Source organism: Anabrus simplex, chromosome 2 (genome assembly GCF_040414725.1).
Source record: "Anabrus simplex isolate iqAnaSimp1 chromosome 2, ASM4041472v1, whole genome shotgun sequence".
NCBI classification, from domain to species: domain Eukaryota; kingdom Metazoa; phylum Arthropoda; class Insecta; order Orthoptera; family Tettigoniidae; genus Anabrus; species Anabrus simplex.
In genome coordinates, this window is record NC_090266.1 from 1120995375 (window position 1) to 1121011850 (window position 16476).

At 39.6% G+C, this 16476-nt stretch overlaps 1 protein-coding gene across 2 annotated transcripts in view; it reads right to left on the reverse strand.

Annotated features, from left to right (window-relative positions):
* The window catches only part of LOC136864736 (protein halfway), a 261173-nt gene that overhangs the window by 117349 nt on the left and 127348 nt on the right, over nucleotides 1-16476 (reverse strand). For both annotated transcript variants that reach the window (XM_067142079.2, XM_067142078.2), the window contains one exon: nucleotides 7479-7634. In XM_067142079.2, the coding sequence (XP_066998180.1) occupies nucleotides 7479-7634 (156 nt within the window). The remainder of the gene's footprint in view (nucleotides 1-7478; nucleotides 7635-16476) is intronic.

The following is a 16476-nucleotide window of genomic DNA, read 5'->3' on the forward strand; positions in this document are numbered from 1 at the left end:
TAGCACAAACTGTAGTCTTTGGTGTGACTGTCAATGGGATGAAAAAGTTATGCACACATTATTTAACTGTTGTATAACTTTCACCCTTGCATTCTACAGAACAGCAAAAAACATACTATTATAACAACAACTCAGAGAATCGTGTCTTTCAGGGCCGCTTCACACTGGGCGACTGGATTTTGCTACAGAGTAGCTCGTGTGAATTCCGTGTCTCCAAGCGGTAGCCCGCCGCACTACTTAGCCGCCTTCTCCGGCCTACTGCCAGATTACATAAATGTTGATGCTAACCTCGTCACTGCAGAAGCCATGACTATCTCCGAGATTGCTGAAGACGCTCAAAAGGGTCCGAATGAGGACTGGAATCATGATGATGATGACAACGATGATACCAAAGTGCCGCAGCATACTTCAGTGAACTTTAATGACACTGTCAATGCACTATGGACTATCAAACATTTCGTGATGCGCCATAACGTTTCTGACGAAATAATGGCCGAATTATACCGGTTTGAGAATACTCTTCATGCCGTGGCTGCGGCCAACAAAAAGCAAAACCACGATCATTGTCTACTTAATTCCGTAAAGTGACTCGTTTCCGTCTCTCTGTATTTTTTAAATTTAGGTGCATTTCTTTCATGTTTATATTTTTTTCATGTTGCCATATATACTTTGGAATATAATTCAGCTTCATATTTACAGAATTTCATTTAAACATTTTTCACACTTATATGTTTTTTCCTTCAGTCCCCTCGAAAATGTATAAAAGAAGTTTTACTGTAGATATAGATTTGGGGGGGGGGGGGGCTAAAACAATGATCAGTCTCATTTTAACAGAGGGGACAAATAGAGAAACCTGGAAAATATCACAGCTATGACAAGAGAAGGATATCAAAGCAAATCATAAAATTGTAGTAGCTAACTAAGGCTCAGTAAAATAGTTAAAAGAGCAAGAGAGAGAAAAATGAAGATATGGATATTAAAGGAGAAGGAAACAAGGGGAAAATTTCAAGATGATCTGAAAAAATACATCTCTAAGGTTCGTTAAGCAATACACGTATTTGTTAAATGTGTAGAAAACATCTTTGGAAGAGTAATGGGGAAAAAGAAAGAATGATAGGGTAAAGGAAGCAGTAAAAGAGAAGCAAATAACTTAGAGGAAGGAAAAGTAACATAAGTGCAAAGAATAGGCAAAGATGTCATGAAGTCACGAAAGTGTGCCAAAAGGTTGTAAAAGAGGCAAAAATAAGATGCTGGAAAAGTTTCATAGGCACATTGCAGGAAGGCATTAAAGGAAATAAGTTGCTGCATGGATCAGTTAAGAACAGAGTGGAAATATGAGAGGATACAAAGTCTAAAAAATGACAAATTTTGACACAAAGAGAGGCTATACTCTACATATGAGAAGAGTATTTTTCCTAATTATTGAATATTATGTAAGAAGTCACAGAAAGAGAGAGAAAGAGAAATGAGAAAGGAACACATACAATAGGATGAACACAATGGCAGGTCAGTTTGAGAACAGAGAACAACAGAAACAGGAGACGAAGACGCCAACACTGAAACACAAAAGGACATGTATCCATATTTGAAACACAAAAACACATGTATCCATGTTTGAAACACAAAACCACATTCACCCATGTTTGAAACACAAAAATGCATGTATCCATGCTTGTCCTCACCTCTTATTTCTGTTGCTCCCTGTTCCCAAACTGACCTGCCATTGTGTTCATCCGTTCACCCCATCACTGTATCTAGTCGCGTATTAGACCCCTTTTATTTTTTTTCCACTTTTACAGCCAAAAAAATTAGGAGGGGGGGTCTAAGATGTGATAACCTCAAATTTTGTGCAGTGAACACATGACTTCTACGCTATAAAGAGCTATAAATTGTACAAGTAAACATTCTACACTATTCTTTAACAAACTTCTGAATGTATTTGAGTTATACTGGCTATTTCACTGGAAGGCAGTATTTCTAAATCTAAAAAGACAAATGTTGAATACGACTTTGAGGCCTGCATATACAGTAAATATAGTCAGTTTTAATTACTCATATCACGTCATTTGTTTCATCTCGTTTATTCTTCTGATGAGGCAGACATCACGAAGGGCATGTAACGTCATCAGAGCTGCAGTGTCCGGCTCCATGGCTGAATGGTTATTGTCGTGGCCACCAAATTAGGCGGGTGAGGAAAACTGTGCTGTCGTCAGATATGGGAACGGCGAAGCGACAGATGGTCAAGAGTTGCTTACCTCCGAGCACGAATTGGCAATGCTGATCATGCAGTGCTGTCTAGCTGAAGCCCATCCGCTCCAGGCCACCTTACCCGAGTCATTCCCTGTCATGCAGCTGTTGAGCTCACACCGTAAGTATAGTTAAAGATGGATAGTGAATGTAAATTGATTTGGGCTCAAGTCAAGAGAGAAGTGGCAGAGAGGAACAAGACATTCAAAATAAAGGACGCAGAAAAACTCACGTCAGAAGCCATTAACCGTGTGACTGCTGCAGATTGGGAAAAATGCTTCAATCGTGCGGAAAATCTTCAAACAGACAATTGGGCCAAGGAAATAGTAAGGGACGAAAGAATGGAGCCATTCATCATCAGTGTAAATGACGACCTGACAGATAGTGAGATGAGTGGTGACAGTGACTAAGAAATCATAGACTGCCTTGAAGTTAGAAACCGTTTCTCAATTCAGTGTAAATTAATGTAAACCTATTCTTTAAAGTAGTTCTTTTTCTATATTACTCGGTACAATATACAGTATTCAAACATTTAAAGTTATAATGTAATAAAACTGATAGAGATTAATATGTAATCCGAAAGTATTTACAGTGTCCTGCAGCCTGTGCTGGCGCGCGCGCCCCAAACTGCCTCAGCAAGCGACAATTACATGATCACTTTCCGGGCCATTTTCCAGGAAAATTATAAGACTCACGAAAATATGTTTCAGATAAAAAATATAAGTCAGGTGATTTTTTACATTTTTCCCACAGACAAAATTTTATTGGCTGAAGAAACAAAAACTTGGCCGCTTACTGAAATTTTCAATAAATGATTCTACGGATTTAAATTTACTCGTTCAAGATTTTATATTTAATAATAATTATTTAAAGTGGTTTATATGGAAAATAGTTATACCACTGAAATCAACAGTCTTTTCTGAAGCTTGTAGTATAATTTGTTCTGAAACATTATATGAAGTAACATCAGGAGCTTGAGAGAGAACAACTTGCCTCGTGCTCCAAAACGATGTGTTGAGTTAGACATTTCTTTGCCAGTTGCTATATAACCTTGGCAACAGTGTAATTTCTCTGACCCGCCTAATTTGGTGGCCGCAAAAATAGTGTGCTGGCCTTTGGTCACAGCAGTTAAGGGTTCAATTCCCGGCAGGGTCCGGAATTTTAACCATAAATGGTTAATTTCACTGACACGGAGGCTGGGTGTATGTGTCATCTTCATCAGCATTTCATCCTCATCACGACGCCTAGGTCACATACGGGCGTCAAATCAAAACACCTGCATCTGGCGAGCCGAACTTGTCCTCAGACACTCCCGGCACTAAAAGCCATACGCCATTTCATTTCTTCAGAGCTGCAGTAGGCCTACACTACGGGGCGGACATTTCTTAACTATGAAACAAACATATACTGCAAGACTTCGATGCGTGTTTTCATTGCGTGGGTCGTATGGATGAAACCATTCACAAATATGTGTAATGTCATCACCGCTGCAGTAAAGCTTGTACCCGCTTCAAAGCGGAATCATTGTTCTTCTCTGACGAATTACGTTGGGGGATCTTGTATGCGAGATTTATTTTTTAAATTTCCTTCGTCTTGAAAAGCCCGGGGGGGGGGGGGGTGTCTAATACACAAGGGGGTCTAATACATGAGTAAACATGGTATGTGTGTTCCTTTCTCATTTCTCTCTCTCTGACTGATTTGACTTTTGTTTATTGCTTTCCTATACTTACAGAATATTATGTATGAGTATATTCACAGAATTAGCTGGTGAAGGGAAGCAAGAAGAAATAATTTTTGGAGAAGCACAAGAGAAAAACACATCCATGCTAGAAAAAGGAAGCAGCTGTATGGAAGATGAAGTGTGGCAATGCACCTGGTAGCAGTGGTTGTATAGATTCTTTAGAGGGATACAGATGAAATACTAAGTCCCACGAGACTGGGGTAAGGGTTTAATAATCCCATTATTCAAGAGGATATCCACAGGAAGTTTGAGGATGAAATCAGAACACAAAATACGAAGAAGAACAATACGGCTTGAGTGATTGAGCGAGAGAGCGAGTACGGAAGGGAAGGAAGGAAGGAGATTGTACCGTATTTGCTCACATATAACTTGCACTTTTTTGACCAAAAATAAGTGTGAACATTTTTGGTGAGTGGTATTTGCGGGGATTTGTGTGCAAAAGATCGCATTCCCGAAAAAAATGTAAAATTTACATTAGGCTATTAAAACAAGACAACTGGCATACTTATCCTATTCACTGCCACTGCCTTCAATCTCCGAGCTATTCTCGCGTGCATCATTCTGGTCACCATCCCACACTGCAACATCCTGACTTCCGTTCAATGTATTTGTGATGCCCATCTTCAAGGAACTCTTCACAATAACATCTGTCGAGATCATAACCCACGCCTGCACAATCCAATCACACACAAGTTCAACTGATGGCCTCTTTTATTTTGTCTGCCAGCGTCAGCTCATGCTCCCTTCCTGCCATTCATTTGGCGTAAAATTTACGTATGTTGTCCTTGAAGGGCTTGTTGATGCAAACATCTAAGGGCTGCAGACAATGTGTGAGTCCACCAGGAATTACAACGAGATTAGTTTTAATTTCTTGCAGACGTTTCTTCGTGTCCTCCACCAAGTGTCCGCAGAAAACTGTCCCACACTAGCATTGCTGGGCATCGAATCAGTGCCGCTGGCCGTGCTCACCACACCGTATGGCCCCAGTTCTGGACAAGAGCTGTATGCATCCATCCTTTCTCTTGAACCCGCACATGAACGCCTTTGGGAAACTTCGCTTTAGGCACTGTTTTTCTTTTGAAAATAATGTACAGTGCCAATTTTCTTCCGTCTGCAGTTATTGCTAGCATGATAGCGCAACGCTATTTTTCACACCTAGTTGTACGTACAAGCACGCTAGATTCTCCCTTCTTGTTGATGGTAGTGTTGCATGGCATGTCGAAGTTTATCAGGGTTTGATCTGCATTGCCAATTTGAGATAAGAGGTAATTGTTTTTCTTCTGAATTGCTATCACATGGCGATGAAAATCTATGATTTTGTCGCTGAAATCACTTGACATTCTCTGACAGAGAGATGATCGCCTTCACAAACACAAACCCTTTCGTGTCATGAATCTATGGATCCAACCCCGGCTCACTTTCAGATCCTAACAGCTGATTCCTCCTTTAATCGTTAGTTTGCGCGCTTTGAAATGTAGTATCTCGTGCGAGATACTAAAGCCATCATTTCGCTACTCTGTAACATAATGAAGCAATTCGCCTTCCAGCTCAGGAAACTTACCAGTTATCGGCCCTCTGTATGCCTTACTTGTTCCGTTGGTGGTTTCTAGCGCAGCTTTCTGTTTATGCCAATAGCAAACATTAAACTCAGTCACACTGAATTCTTAACCGGCAGCTCTGTTACCATGTTCTTCAGCATATTTTATCACTTTGCGTTTAAACCCAGAAGTATAACTCCCACGTTTCTCCATAACTTAAAAGATCGACCTACACAAGAAAACTTAACTGAGAAACAACAATGAAACATGAAGACAGAATACACCTGGTACTTGTTGACAATACAACAGATGGACGTTACCTAATACCGTGATCACTTGGCTACCGGGACAGGGAATCACTCCCAGTTCATGTGAGCAGCTCTGCCAGACGGGTAGGGATAAGCATATTGACAAAGACTGAAGAGTGAGAGGGATGGCCGAGTGTGACTGACTGTCTAGAAATGCGACCTTGGTGCGGGGGGTTTGCGAGTTAGGTATTTTTGTTACAACAGCTAGCCTCAACCGTTCTGCATGTAGAAAGAAATGCAGCTTCTTCTTGTACTATCAAGTACAAAGTACTGTAACAGCAATTGGTACAATCCTGATATTTAATATAGGCACATCCATGGAATACCCAAACTTTATTTCGTGTATGTACCGCTTGTCTTTATGACGTCAGAAATTAATGCGAGTTATGAGTGGGGACTGTTCCCCCTGCAATTTCAAATGTTAAAAATAGGGTGCAAGATGTAGGCAGTGGCGAGTTATAGAAGTAAATACGGTAGTAGAAGTAAATGGAAAACCAACAGATGCTGTGCAAAATTTCAAATAATTGAAAAGTGTAATCAGAGAAGATGGGAAGATAGCTGAGGAGACTGGAAAGGGAGCATAACAAGGAAATTACTTCTGTCAGAAGGTCAAGGGGATAATGTGAAACCAAGAAGTTCCAATGAAATTCAAAGAAGTCCTACATTCGACCTATTATGCATCGATATTAACACATGCAGCCAGTACATGGACAACAACAAAATGATATAAGAGTAGAGTTCAGATGGCCAAGATGAAATTCCTTAGGTGTATCATAGGGAAGACAAGAAAAATACAGAATCAGAAAGGACAAAATCATAAATGAACAGATTAAAAAGAAGACACGAGTTTCAAAACTGCAGAACAGGTTAGAAACAAGCAAGCTGGAATGGAATGAACATGTGATGTGAATAAGAGAAAACTGAGGTCCAAAGAAAGTGTTCACAGAAAAACCAACAGGAAAAAGACCACAAAGTAGGCCTCAAAAGAGATGGATACATATAGTGGATACATAAGTGTTCACAGAAAAACCAACAGGAAAAAGACCACAAAGTAGGCCTCAAAAGAGATGGATACATATAGTGGAGAAGAGTACAGAGAAGAGGGGAGGAAAGATAAAAGAAAAATAGAACCAAGAAAGGAATGGTGCAGAGACAGACAACAATGGAAGTCCTTAAGTCATAACCTGACCCAGGAGAGAACTGGAAACAGGAACTGAAGAAGTAGGAGAAGAAGAAGGGTATGTGTACTCCTCTAATTTTCATTAAGGTGAAAGAATGCCCATTACTTACGAGTTCCACCTGCTTCATTTCTATATTCGATATTAACACATGCAGCCAGTACGTGGACAACAACAACAAGTATATCAGTGAAATCTGTAATCAAGTACGGAATATTGTGTTAAATCCATATTTGTGCCTATTCACTACTCTTACAAGTTGCTTTACGTCCTACCAACACAGGTCTTCTTCACCACGATTCATGAAAATTGCAGAGTATGGCAACATCGCTTAGTACCTGAGAACATTGCCTATTTATGCTGGCTAGTTTTTCACTTTGGATCATCATACTCACACTCCATCCTAGCTACTTATGAAGTTACTTAATGAAGAACCAAGAACAAAGTTTAATATTCACATGCCTACCGATTTGAGGTGGTTGTTCCGAAGATTGAGCTTGGTGAAGTTATTCATAAACCCTGAGTACTCCAAAACTGTAATTGATGTAATGCGATTATGGTCAGCATATAACTCCCTGATTCCTCTGTAAGTATCATCACTGAGGGCGGTTATATCACTGATCTGAAAACAAAAAGAATTACTCAATTAGTACAATGAGTATCAAAGTATCCAACATGTAAATAATATGTAGAAGTAAAACATGTTTAAAATAGATTCATAACTTTTGTAAAATCTCTGTGATCTCAATCTATAAAGATGGTCAGATGTTGAAATGTGTTGCGGCTAGAGGTCGAAAGAGTTATCAGACCACTGAGAGATTTTATCTTTTATTGCTAGTTGTTTTACGTCGCGCCGACACAGATAGGTCTTATGGCGATGATAGGATAGGAAAGGCCTAGGAATGGGAAGGAAGTGGCCGTGGCCTTAATTAAGGTACAGCCCCAGCATTTGCCTGGTGTCAAAATGGGAAACCATGGAAAACCATTTTCAGGGCTGTCGACAGTGGGGTTCTAACCCACTATCTCCCGGATGCGAGCTCACAGCTGCGCATTCCTAACCGCACGGCCAACTCGCCCGGTAGCACTGACAGTCCCATAAGGCACCAGAAGTAGACAATATCACTACAGGTATGTTACAACAGACAAAGAATGAATGGATCAATTATATCGGTGAAATCTGTAATCAAATACGGAAGATTGGGTTAAATCCATATTTGTGCCTATTCACTGTACAGCTGTTTTTTTTTTGTTTTTTTTTTGTTTTTTTTTTACAACTTGCTTTACGTCACACCGACACAGATATGTCTTACGGCGACGATGGAACAGGAAAGGCTAGAGGAGTAGGAAGGAAGCGGCTGTGGCCTTAATTAAGGTACAGCCCCAGCATTTACCTAGAGTGAAAATGGGAAATCACGGAAAACGATCTTCAGGGCTGCCGACAATGGGGCTCGAACCCACTATCTCCCGAATACTGGATACTGGCCGCACTTAAGCGACTGCAGCTATCGAGCTCGGTGACTGTACAGCTTCTTTGATATCACATGCCACCAAAATTATGGTATGTTGACTCACTTCTTACAAGGGCAACAAGTTGGTTTCATTTTTTTTTTACAAGTTGCTTTAAGTCACACCGACACAGATAGGTCTTATGATGATGATGGGACAGAAAAGGGCTAGGAGTGGGAAGGAAACGGCCGTGGCCTTAAATAAGATTCAGCCCCAGCATTTGCCTTGTGTGAAAATGGGCAACCACAGAAAACCATCTTCAGGGCTGCCGACAGTGGGGTTCGAACCCACTATCTCCCAAATGCTGGATACTGGCCGCACTTAAGCGACTGCAGCTATCGAGCTCGGTAACTAATAATTTAATGTTAAATTAATTCAAGCTGAAAGATAACAATAACTTCACCAAGACCCTGGCTAAAAACCTGGCTAACCTTCTGAAAACGACTAAATAGGTAGGAACTGCAGTTAGGTTCATCAATAACTCCACTGATTTTAAAATAACTAACTATATTCTAAATCACATCCATGCACGAACACCTCATCAACACACCAAAATATACATAAAATACACTCACAAAATTATGCTGGAGGACTCCATATTTACAACAACAACAACAACAACAGCAACAACAACAACAACAACAACAGTGGGAAACCAAAAGCGAGGACCAGCTACCATTTGCAGTCAGTACATTGAACAAAGCACACATATACAGCAGCAGCTTGTCCATAATTATATGTATTTATTTTATTTGTACATTTCTATAGTTAACTTCTTATTCCTAGTATTTTATAATCAGGATACATTTAACTAGTATAACTGTACCATAGTTATTCTGACAGTAAATTTTCTGATTGTATTATCGTAATGAAATCTTTGTGTAGTATACATTATTTCCTTTGACATATATATACTTACTTCTATTCATAGAATACGCTATTTTACTTCTACTGATATTTCTATATTCTTATACATTTCTTTAAAGAGATAAAAGAATGGCTGGGAGAAGTAGGTGTAAGGACTGTGGGTGTGAATGGGAAGTAAGGATGATAAGGGAAGAGATAGTGAGCTTGAGGGAGATAATTAGATTTGTAATGGAGGACAGGAATGAATATAGGCCTCTCTCAATCAATATACAGGATACGGAAGGTAGGGGAGAGGGAAGGGATAGAAGGGAAGACGATGTGGAAGACAGGTGGGCTAATGTCTTAAGGTCAAGGACAAGGGTAAAGGTTTTTCCTCTGGAAGCAGGCCCAGCAGAGGTATCGGTGAGGAACTGGTATGTGTCACTGCAGGTAAATCAGCAGAGGGAAGATGGAGATCAGGGAAGTGTTACAGAGGTGAAGCGGGCAAGAGGAAAGGGACCAGTAGGAAAGAGAAACACAGAGCACATGATAGGATGAGGGAGGTGGAACAAGGTAGTGAGAGGGAGAAAAGAGAGGAGGAAGTGAGTTCTGGAGGCATCAGGGAAATAGAGGGAATTAGGAATGGAGGGGATCTAATGAGGGTAGGGTTGAGGCTCTCGTCATGGGTGACTCAGTTGTCAGGCATGTGGGGAAAGTATGTGAAGAGTTTGCTGGACTTCTATGCTAGTATGGGTTTAGCAGTTACGAATACATTCTTCAAGGGTACAGTGTTATCCAGAAATCAGTTTGAGGGTTCTTTAGTACAGTTTGTGCAGATCAACTGACTATGGAGAAGGCTGCTTCTGAAAATCAATCAACAACAGTATCTTCCTGTAGTTTTTCAACACTCTTTTCACATTTAGCCTAGTGTTGTAATCTAATTGAAATAACCATTAATAACCATTGCCCCACTATCGGGTGCCAATTTTAATTTAATTTTATTTTTAATTAATTAAAGTAATTAATTGAAATATCCATAGTATGGGCACCAGAGTTCACCAGAATGGATCCCTCAAATTTTAATAAAGCATGATAATTCTCCCTCCCAGGGCATGTACATAAAGCTGTGTACTGGTACATCGCTTCAGGCCTTAGCTAACCTTCTGAAAACGACTAAATAGGTAGGAACTGCAGTTAGGTTCATCAATAACTCCACTGATTTTAAAATAACTAACTATATTCTAAATCACATCCATGCACGAACACCTCTTCAACACACCAAAATATACATAAATTACACTCACAAAGTACTGCTGGAAGACTCCATATTTACAACAACAACAACAACAACAACAAAACAGTGAGAAACCAAAAGTGAGGACCAGCTACCATTTGCAGTCAGTCCATTGAACAAAGCAAACATATACAGTATATATATAAATACCCTTCACTGTCACTGTGTATCAACACAACTTCATGGATGATTGTGTCCCTTTGTTTCATGCTTTTTTGTTTAGTTGTGTAGTTGCAGTAACGTTGCAGTATACAACACATCACATCTATGTAACAATTATTGATGTCCCTTTAAACTACGCTTAACAACAAACTGACCAGTGAATATAGGCCGACTTAAATCAGTTGAAGATTGTGAAGACTACAAGTATGATGCACATAACAGAGTATAAACCTCCAATGATCCATCCCTTAATAATGATGTAGTTCTCAATTAACGAAAACACAAGGGAAAAAATACTGCAAGCTTAATCCTTTAACTTTCACTAATTTCATTTGAAACTCCTATAAATACACTAACAGTATTTGAAAAAATCTAGAAACAAATAAAAATTAGCCAAATCATTCAATTTAATTGGCATATTTAATATGACTTGGACATCAATATTATGTCATTAACATCTAGTCCATTAATGATACAATTTAATTGTCAATTTTATTTCTTTACTTTTTAACCCTGGAATGGTATGATGTCGTAATTTTTACGAAACGTAACACAAATTTGATTGCATAGAACAGGTTTCAGCGCGGACTTTTCCGGCCCTCCCAATGTCTTTCCCCACTCAACTCACAAGGTCAGTGCACGTGCAACCGTCATGCTGGAAGCTCTTGTTTTAGAGCTTTTGACGTCAGTTCATGAATGTTACGATATCATACCGATGGTGTAACTATTTTGCATAGTGTTGTGTTTCAATTTAAGTTTAATTGTTAGATCAAATATTCGTCATTGTTGTTGTTGACTTAGTGTGTTGAAAATTAGTACCATAGGCTATATTAAGTATATCTTTTTATTTGTTTTTGTCGAGTTTTACGCTGTTTTTTAGACTACTAGTTTTTTATAAAATGGCTTTGTCACCATCGGAGATTGATAAACTTTTAAATGGTGATAGTTTTGATACCGATGAAGATGAAGGAGATAGCGGAAGTGAGTCAGAAAATAACATTTTAGCATACTCTGGGAGTGACGACTATATACCTTCAACCTCAGATGAATCCTCAGATGATGAATTTCGTGAACAATTGAAGAGAAAACGTCGTGGTCATTCATCAAATGAAAAGAATTCAATGTACACATCAGGAGTGGTAGGCCCACACAGCACTACTACACAAGTTCCTGACACCCCTCGTCCCTCTGGTAGTTGTGGGACAAAATCGGTTACAACTCTATCTGATGAATCAAGACCTGATAGTAGTAATGCTACTGCTGCTACTACTACTATTACTGGTTCTTCAGGATCTACAAGCTAGACTCCACAACGAACGACAAAAATAATCGAAGGAAAAACGGTTATTCCTGGACTGAAAATCCTCCAACCGTAAGTACAAGAAATACCCCTAGAAATATTGTGAATATCCGACAACAGCCTAAAGGCAGCGGTAAGGATGTTCTAACCTCTTTAGATGCGTTTCAGTTGTTCTTTACTGACACTATGGTGAACTCAATCGTTACTTATACAAATGAAGAAATAGTGAGAAAGCAAGCCAACTACAAAACAATTCAGTTTTCAAACAGTCAAACCTCTCCCACAGAGATAAAGGCACTCTTGGGAATTCTAATATTCTCTGCTCTCCACAAGGACAATAGCCTAAATATAGCAATAATGTTTGATCCTTCTGTAAGTGGTAATGTTTACACAGTTTGCTTTAGTGAAAAGCAATTCCAGTTTTTATTAGATTGTCTCAGATTCGATGACAAAACTACCCGAGCTGAGAGAGTAGCGACGGATCGCTTCGCACCTATAAGGGACCTTCGGGAATCTTTCATGAAATCATGGATAGACAACTATGAGGCTGGCCCGTATCTCACCATTGATGAACAGCTGCTTGCATTTAGAGGCAGATGTCCATTCAAAATGTATATGCCTAAAAAGCCAGCTAAATATGGGCTAAAAATTGTAATGGTTTGTGATGCTGGTTCTAAGTATATGTTAGTTGCTGAGCCATACTTAGGGAAACAAAACACAACTGTCGAAGGCCCTCTTTCCCACTACTATGTGAAAAACTTAAAGGCTCCATTTCATGGATCGAACCGCAACATAACAATGTATAACTGGTTCACAACCGTTCCGTTGGCTGATGAATTGCTCAAGGCTCCTTACAAGCTGACACTTTTAGGAACGATCCGCCTAAACAAACCAGAAATACCTTTGAGCATGAGATCAACGAAGAACAGGGACATTGGTGATGCAAAATACCTGTTCAGCAACACGACAACACTTCTATCGCACAAGGCTAAGAAGAACAAGGTAGTTTGCCTTATTTCCACAATGCACCAAGACAAGGGAGTGAATCAAGATGGCAAAGCAGTTATGATTGACCATTACAACCAGACCAAAGGAGGAGTAGATACTCTTGACCAAATGGTTTCAGTCAGATCTAGTGCAAGGAAAACAAAAAGATAACCACTCTGCATTTTTTATGACTTGATCGACATCGGAGGAGTTAACTCACTTATTATTTTGAGCAAGGTCTTGAGTTCTAGAAAAGAACAAACCATGACAAGATCAGCTTATTTGAATCAGTTGTATCAACAGTTGGTTTTTCCATGGCTAGAACAGCGCCTGACTATCAGAAATCTTCCGAGGGAGCTAAGAAGTATGGTCTTCAGTGTTCTTGGCCGAAAAGAAGCAGCAGATCCAGCTCTTCCTAGGATGGATAAGAAGAGAACAACTTGTAAACTATGCCCAGCTGAAAAGCGAAGAATGACAGCCAACTACTGCAACAAGTGCGACACTGCGTTTTGCGCGGAGCACCGCGGTGATATCTGCAAAATCTGCAGTGCCTGAATACTGCAGCATCATCAAGACATCATATCATTGCAAGTAAGATTTATTTTGAGCTATTACCAAAACTTTTTGATCATTTAGCCCTCTGTTTAAACATACAATTTATTTTTAAATATTAAATATACTAATTTCATTTTTTTTTTCAACTTTTCAGACGGACTTAACTGCTAGGTGACGTCGACTACTAGACAATGCTTGACATTGTTCCTCAATAAACTTTTCTTTTATATTCAATGTATTTTCATCTTTTAAAAGTATGTAAAATTAAAATATGTTATGTAAGTTTTGATTTTTCATTTCCATTTTACCAAAAAAAGTGTTTTTTCTCAAGATCGTAAAAAATACGACATCATACCAATGATGTAAGTTTTAAGCATCATACCATTCCAGCGTTAAGCAGTGACAAAAAAAATTGTACTGTGTAAAACATTTTCAATTAACAAAATTATTATAAATAAGGTTTAACTCTCTTGGTGCCAGGCGGTAGTGCGAGCACCCGCCCTTTAAATTGCCAGAGCCGATCTGGTCGGCCTTTAACAATCCAGTCGGAAGTTGCCAGAGCCGATTACATCGGCCGGTTTAAAATTCTGTGATACACATAATTTTGAGGCAACCTATAGTGACGTGCATACTTTTGTTACAACCTGTAGTAAAGGGGCTACACGTTATTGTGTGCCTGGCCTTGCTTTGGCAGTTCTAAGAGGGTGTTATACCTTTCACAAGAGTCGTTTCCTGTGTTTACAAATACCGCTAACCAGTCAATAAGAGATTGCTCCTTGCAGTGAATGGATTTGTGACAGAAAAGTGGCATGTTGTTCACGTGATATTTTTTCAGCAGGTATTGATGACAATAAATTAATGCAGTATTTGGAACAGTGCGAAGTTAACGTGGATGATTTATCGCATAGCGATAGGGAATTTAGTTCAGAGAGTAGCGACGAAATTATACCGGACATGTCCGCGGAATCACCGCAGCTAAAGAAGAGACGTTTAATTGTGTCTAACAGCACCAAAGCTACTTTGAATATGGTGGTAGATGAAACTAGTGATAACGAATATGATGATGATGATGTCTCTGGAGAACATTTTGTGGAAATTTGTCCCAATGAACCCGACAACATTCTTCAACCTCCTGTCTCCTTCAAGGAAGTTCTTGGACCTAAACATGCCCTACCGTCTGATTGTCCGCCCATATCATACTTCAATTTACTTTTCACTTGCTCTCTGATAAACCTTATAGTCACATATAGTCCTCTATCATTACCTAAATGCCGTTCTCCGCGGGCCAAGTGTAGCATGCCTGCCTCTAACCCGGAGGTCATGGATTCGATTCCCGCCCAGGTCAAGAATTTTTGCCTGGTCCTGAGGGTTGGTTCGAGGTTCACTCAATCTAAGTTACCCTAAGTGATTGCAATTGAGGAGATATCCGAGGGTGAGAGGGTGACCCTGGTCTGCAAAACAAAGAATAATTACTGAGAGGATCCGTCTCACTGACCATGATTCATCTCGTAAACTGCAGGTACCAAACTGAGCAGTGGTCGCTTAGTAGGTCAAGGCAAATCACGGCTTTAGTGCCATACATATCCTAATTTCGTAAATTCTGTTGTAGTGTAAAATTATTTTTCTAATATATACTGTACCAGGCGGTACACCTCTACAACGCAAGTTCAAATCTTGCACCAATTGAAACTTCTCTACTGGAGAAACCCGGAACTTTAACAACTGAACTAACTCGACTGTTTATCAGAAGATGTCACTGTGTGTTTTTGATTTGCTTTTGTTTTTCAGTGATCAAGAAGTGTGGTCATTCTCTGACAGATATCTCTACCAAAAACTATGGTAATACACTCTGGTGCAATGGAATGAACTCTCTTGAAGAAATTTTGTATTCATAAGTTTGGCCTTTACTAAATTTTGTTCGGTCATTGGTGGGTTGGCAATATCAAGTTTTCTTTCCGCCTGTTTTGAATTTAACCAATCCTAAATTTCTGTAATTAATTTCCCACCAATAAGGTGTTTCTTCATTGCCTTGTGTATAAGTTTTTGCTGTCAACCAATAAAATTGAGTGGGTGTGTCTACTCATTCCTGAAAGGTCTCGAATTTTCCACGAGGGTATAAAAACTGCTGATTTTCTTGTCTCCGGGCCACTTCAGTAACATCTAGCTTAGTGTGTGGATATGTAGCAGGGGGCGGGAAGCGCCCCGTTCGTCAGGCAGCCGCTCTTCATCAAGGTAATGGCCTCTTAATATCTTTATTTCTTGCTAGCTCAGCAGTTTAACTCCTGGGGAAGGTTCGAAACCTTTAATATGTAACCTATATCTTTAAAAATGTAAGTCTTTTCAATCCTTGAAAAAACTTCACATAACTTGAACTGTAATTTGGGGATAGAGAGTGCTTTACCCTCTCAAGCTCTCCTTCATTTTTAAGTTGAGGTGACTACGTTTTCATATCTGTTTCTTCTCTTCCTTAATGTATTAAAGTTTTCTCTTACGAGTCACCTCACTAGCTTGGGATTAGCCCCTGTGTATCGGCCTAGAGCCACTTAGGTTTTAAAATGTATATTTAGGAGTGCAAGTTCACACCTACAGTCCGTTCTGTACTTTGGGCCAGTAACTTAACCTGATGGGTTTTTTTTTTTTTCTCTCCTTCATGCGAAGGCCCTGTAGGTTGGGTACATAATACCCCTGTTTCTTTTGTGTGCCTTGAGGGCAGTTAGAAGTAAAGTTTGTTGTGGCCTTTGATAGGCTTGTAAAATTGAGAGCAGGTCAGCTCTTTCTGGTATTTTGGAAGGTGCCTCTAGGAGGCTTGACATT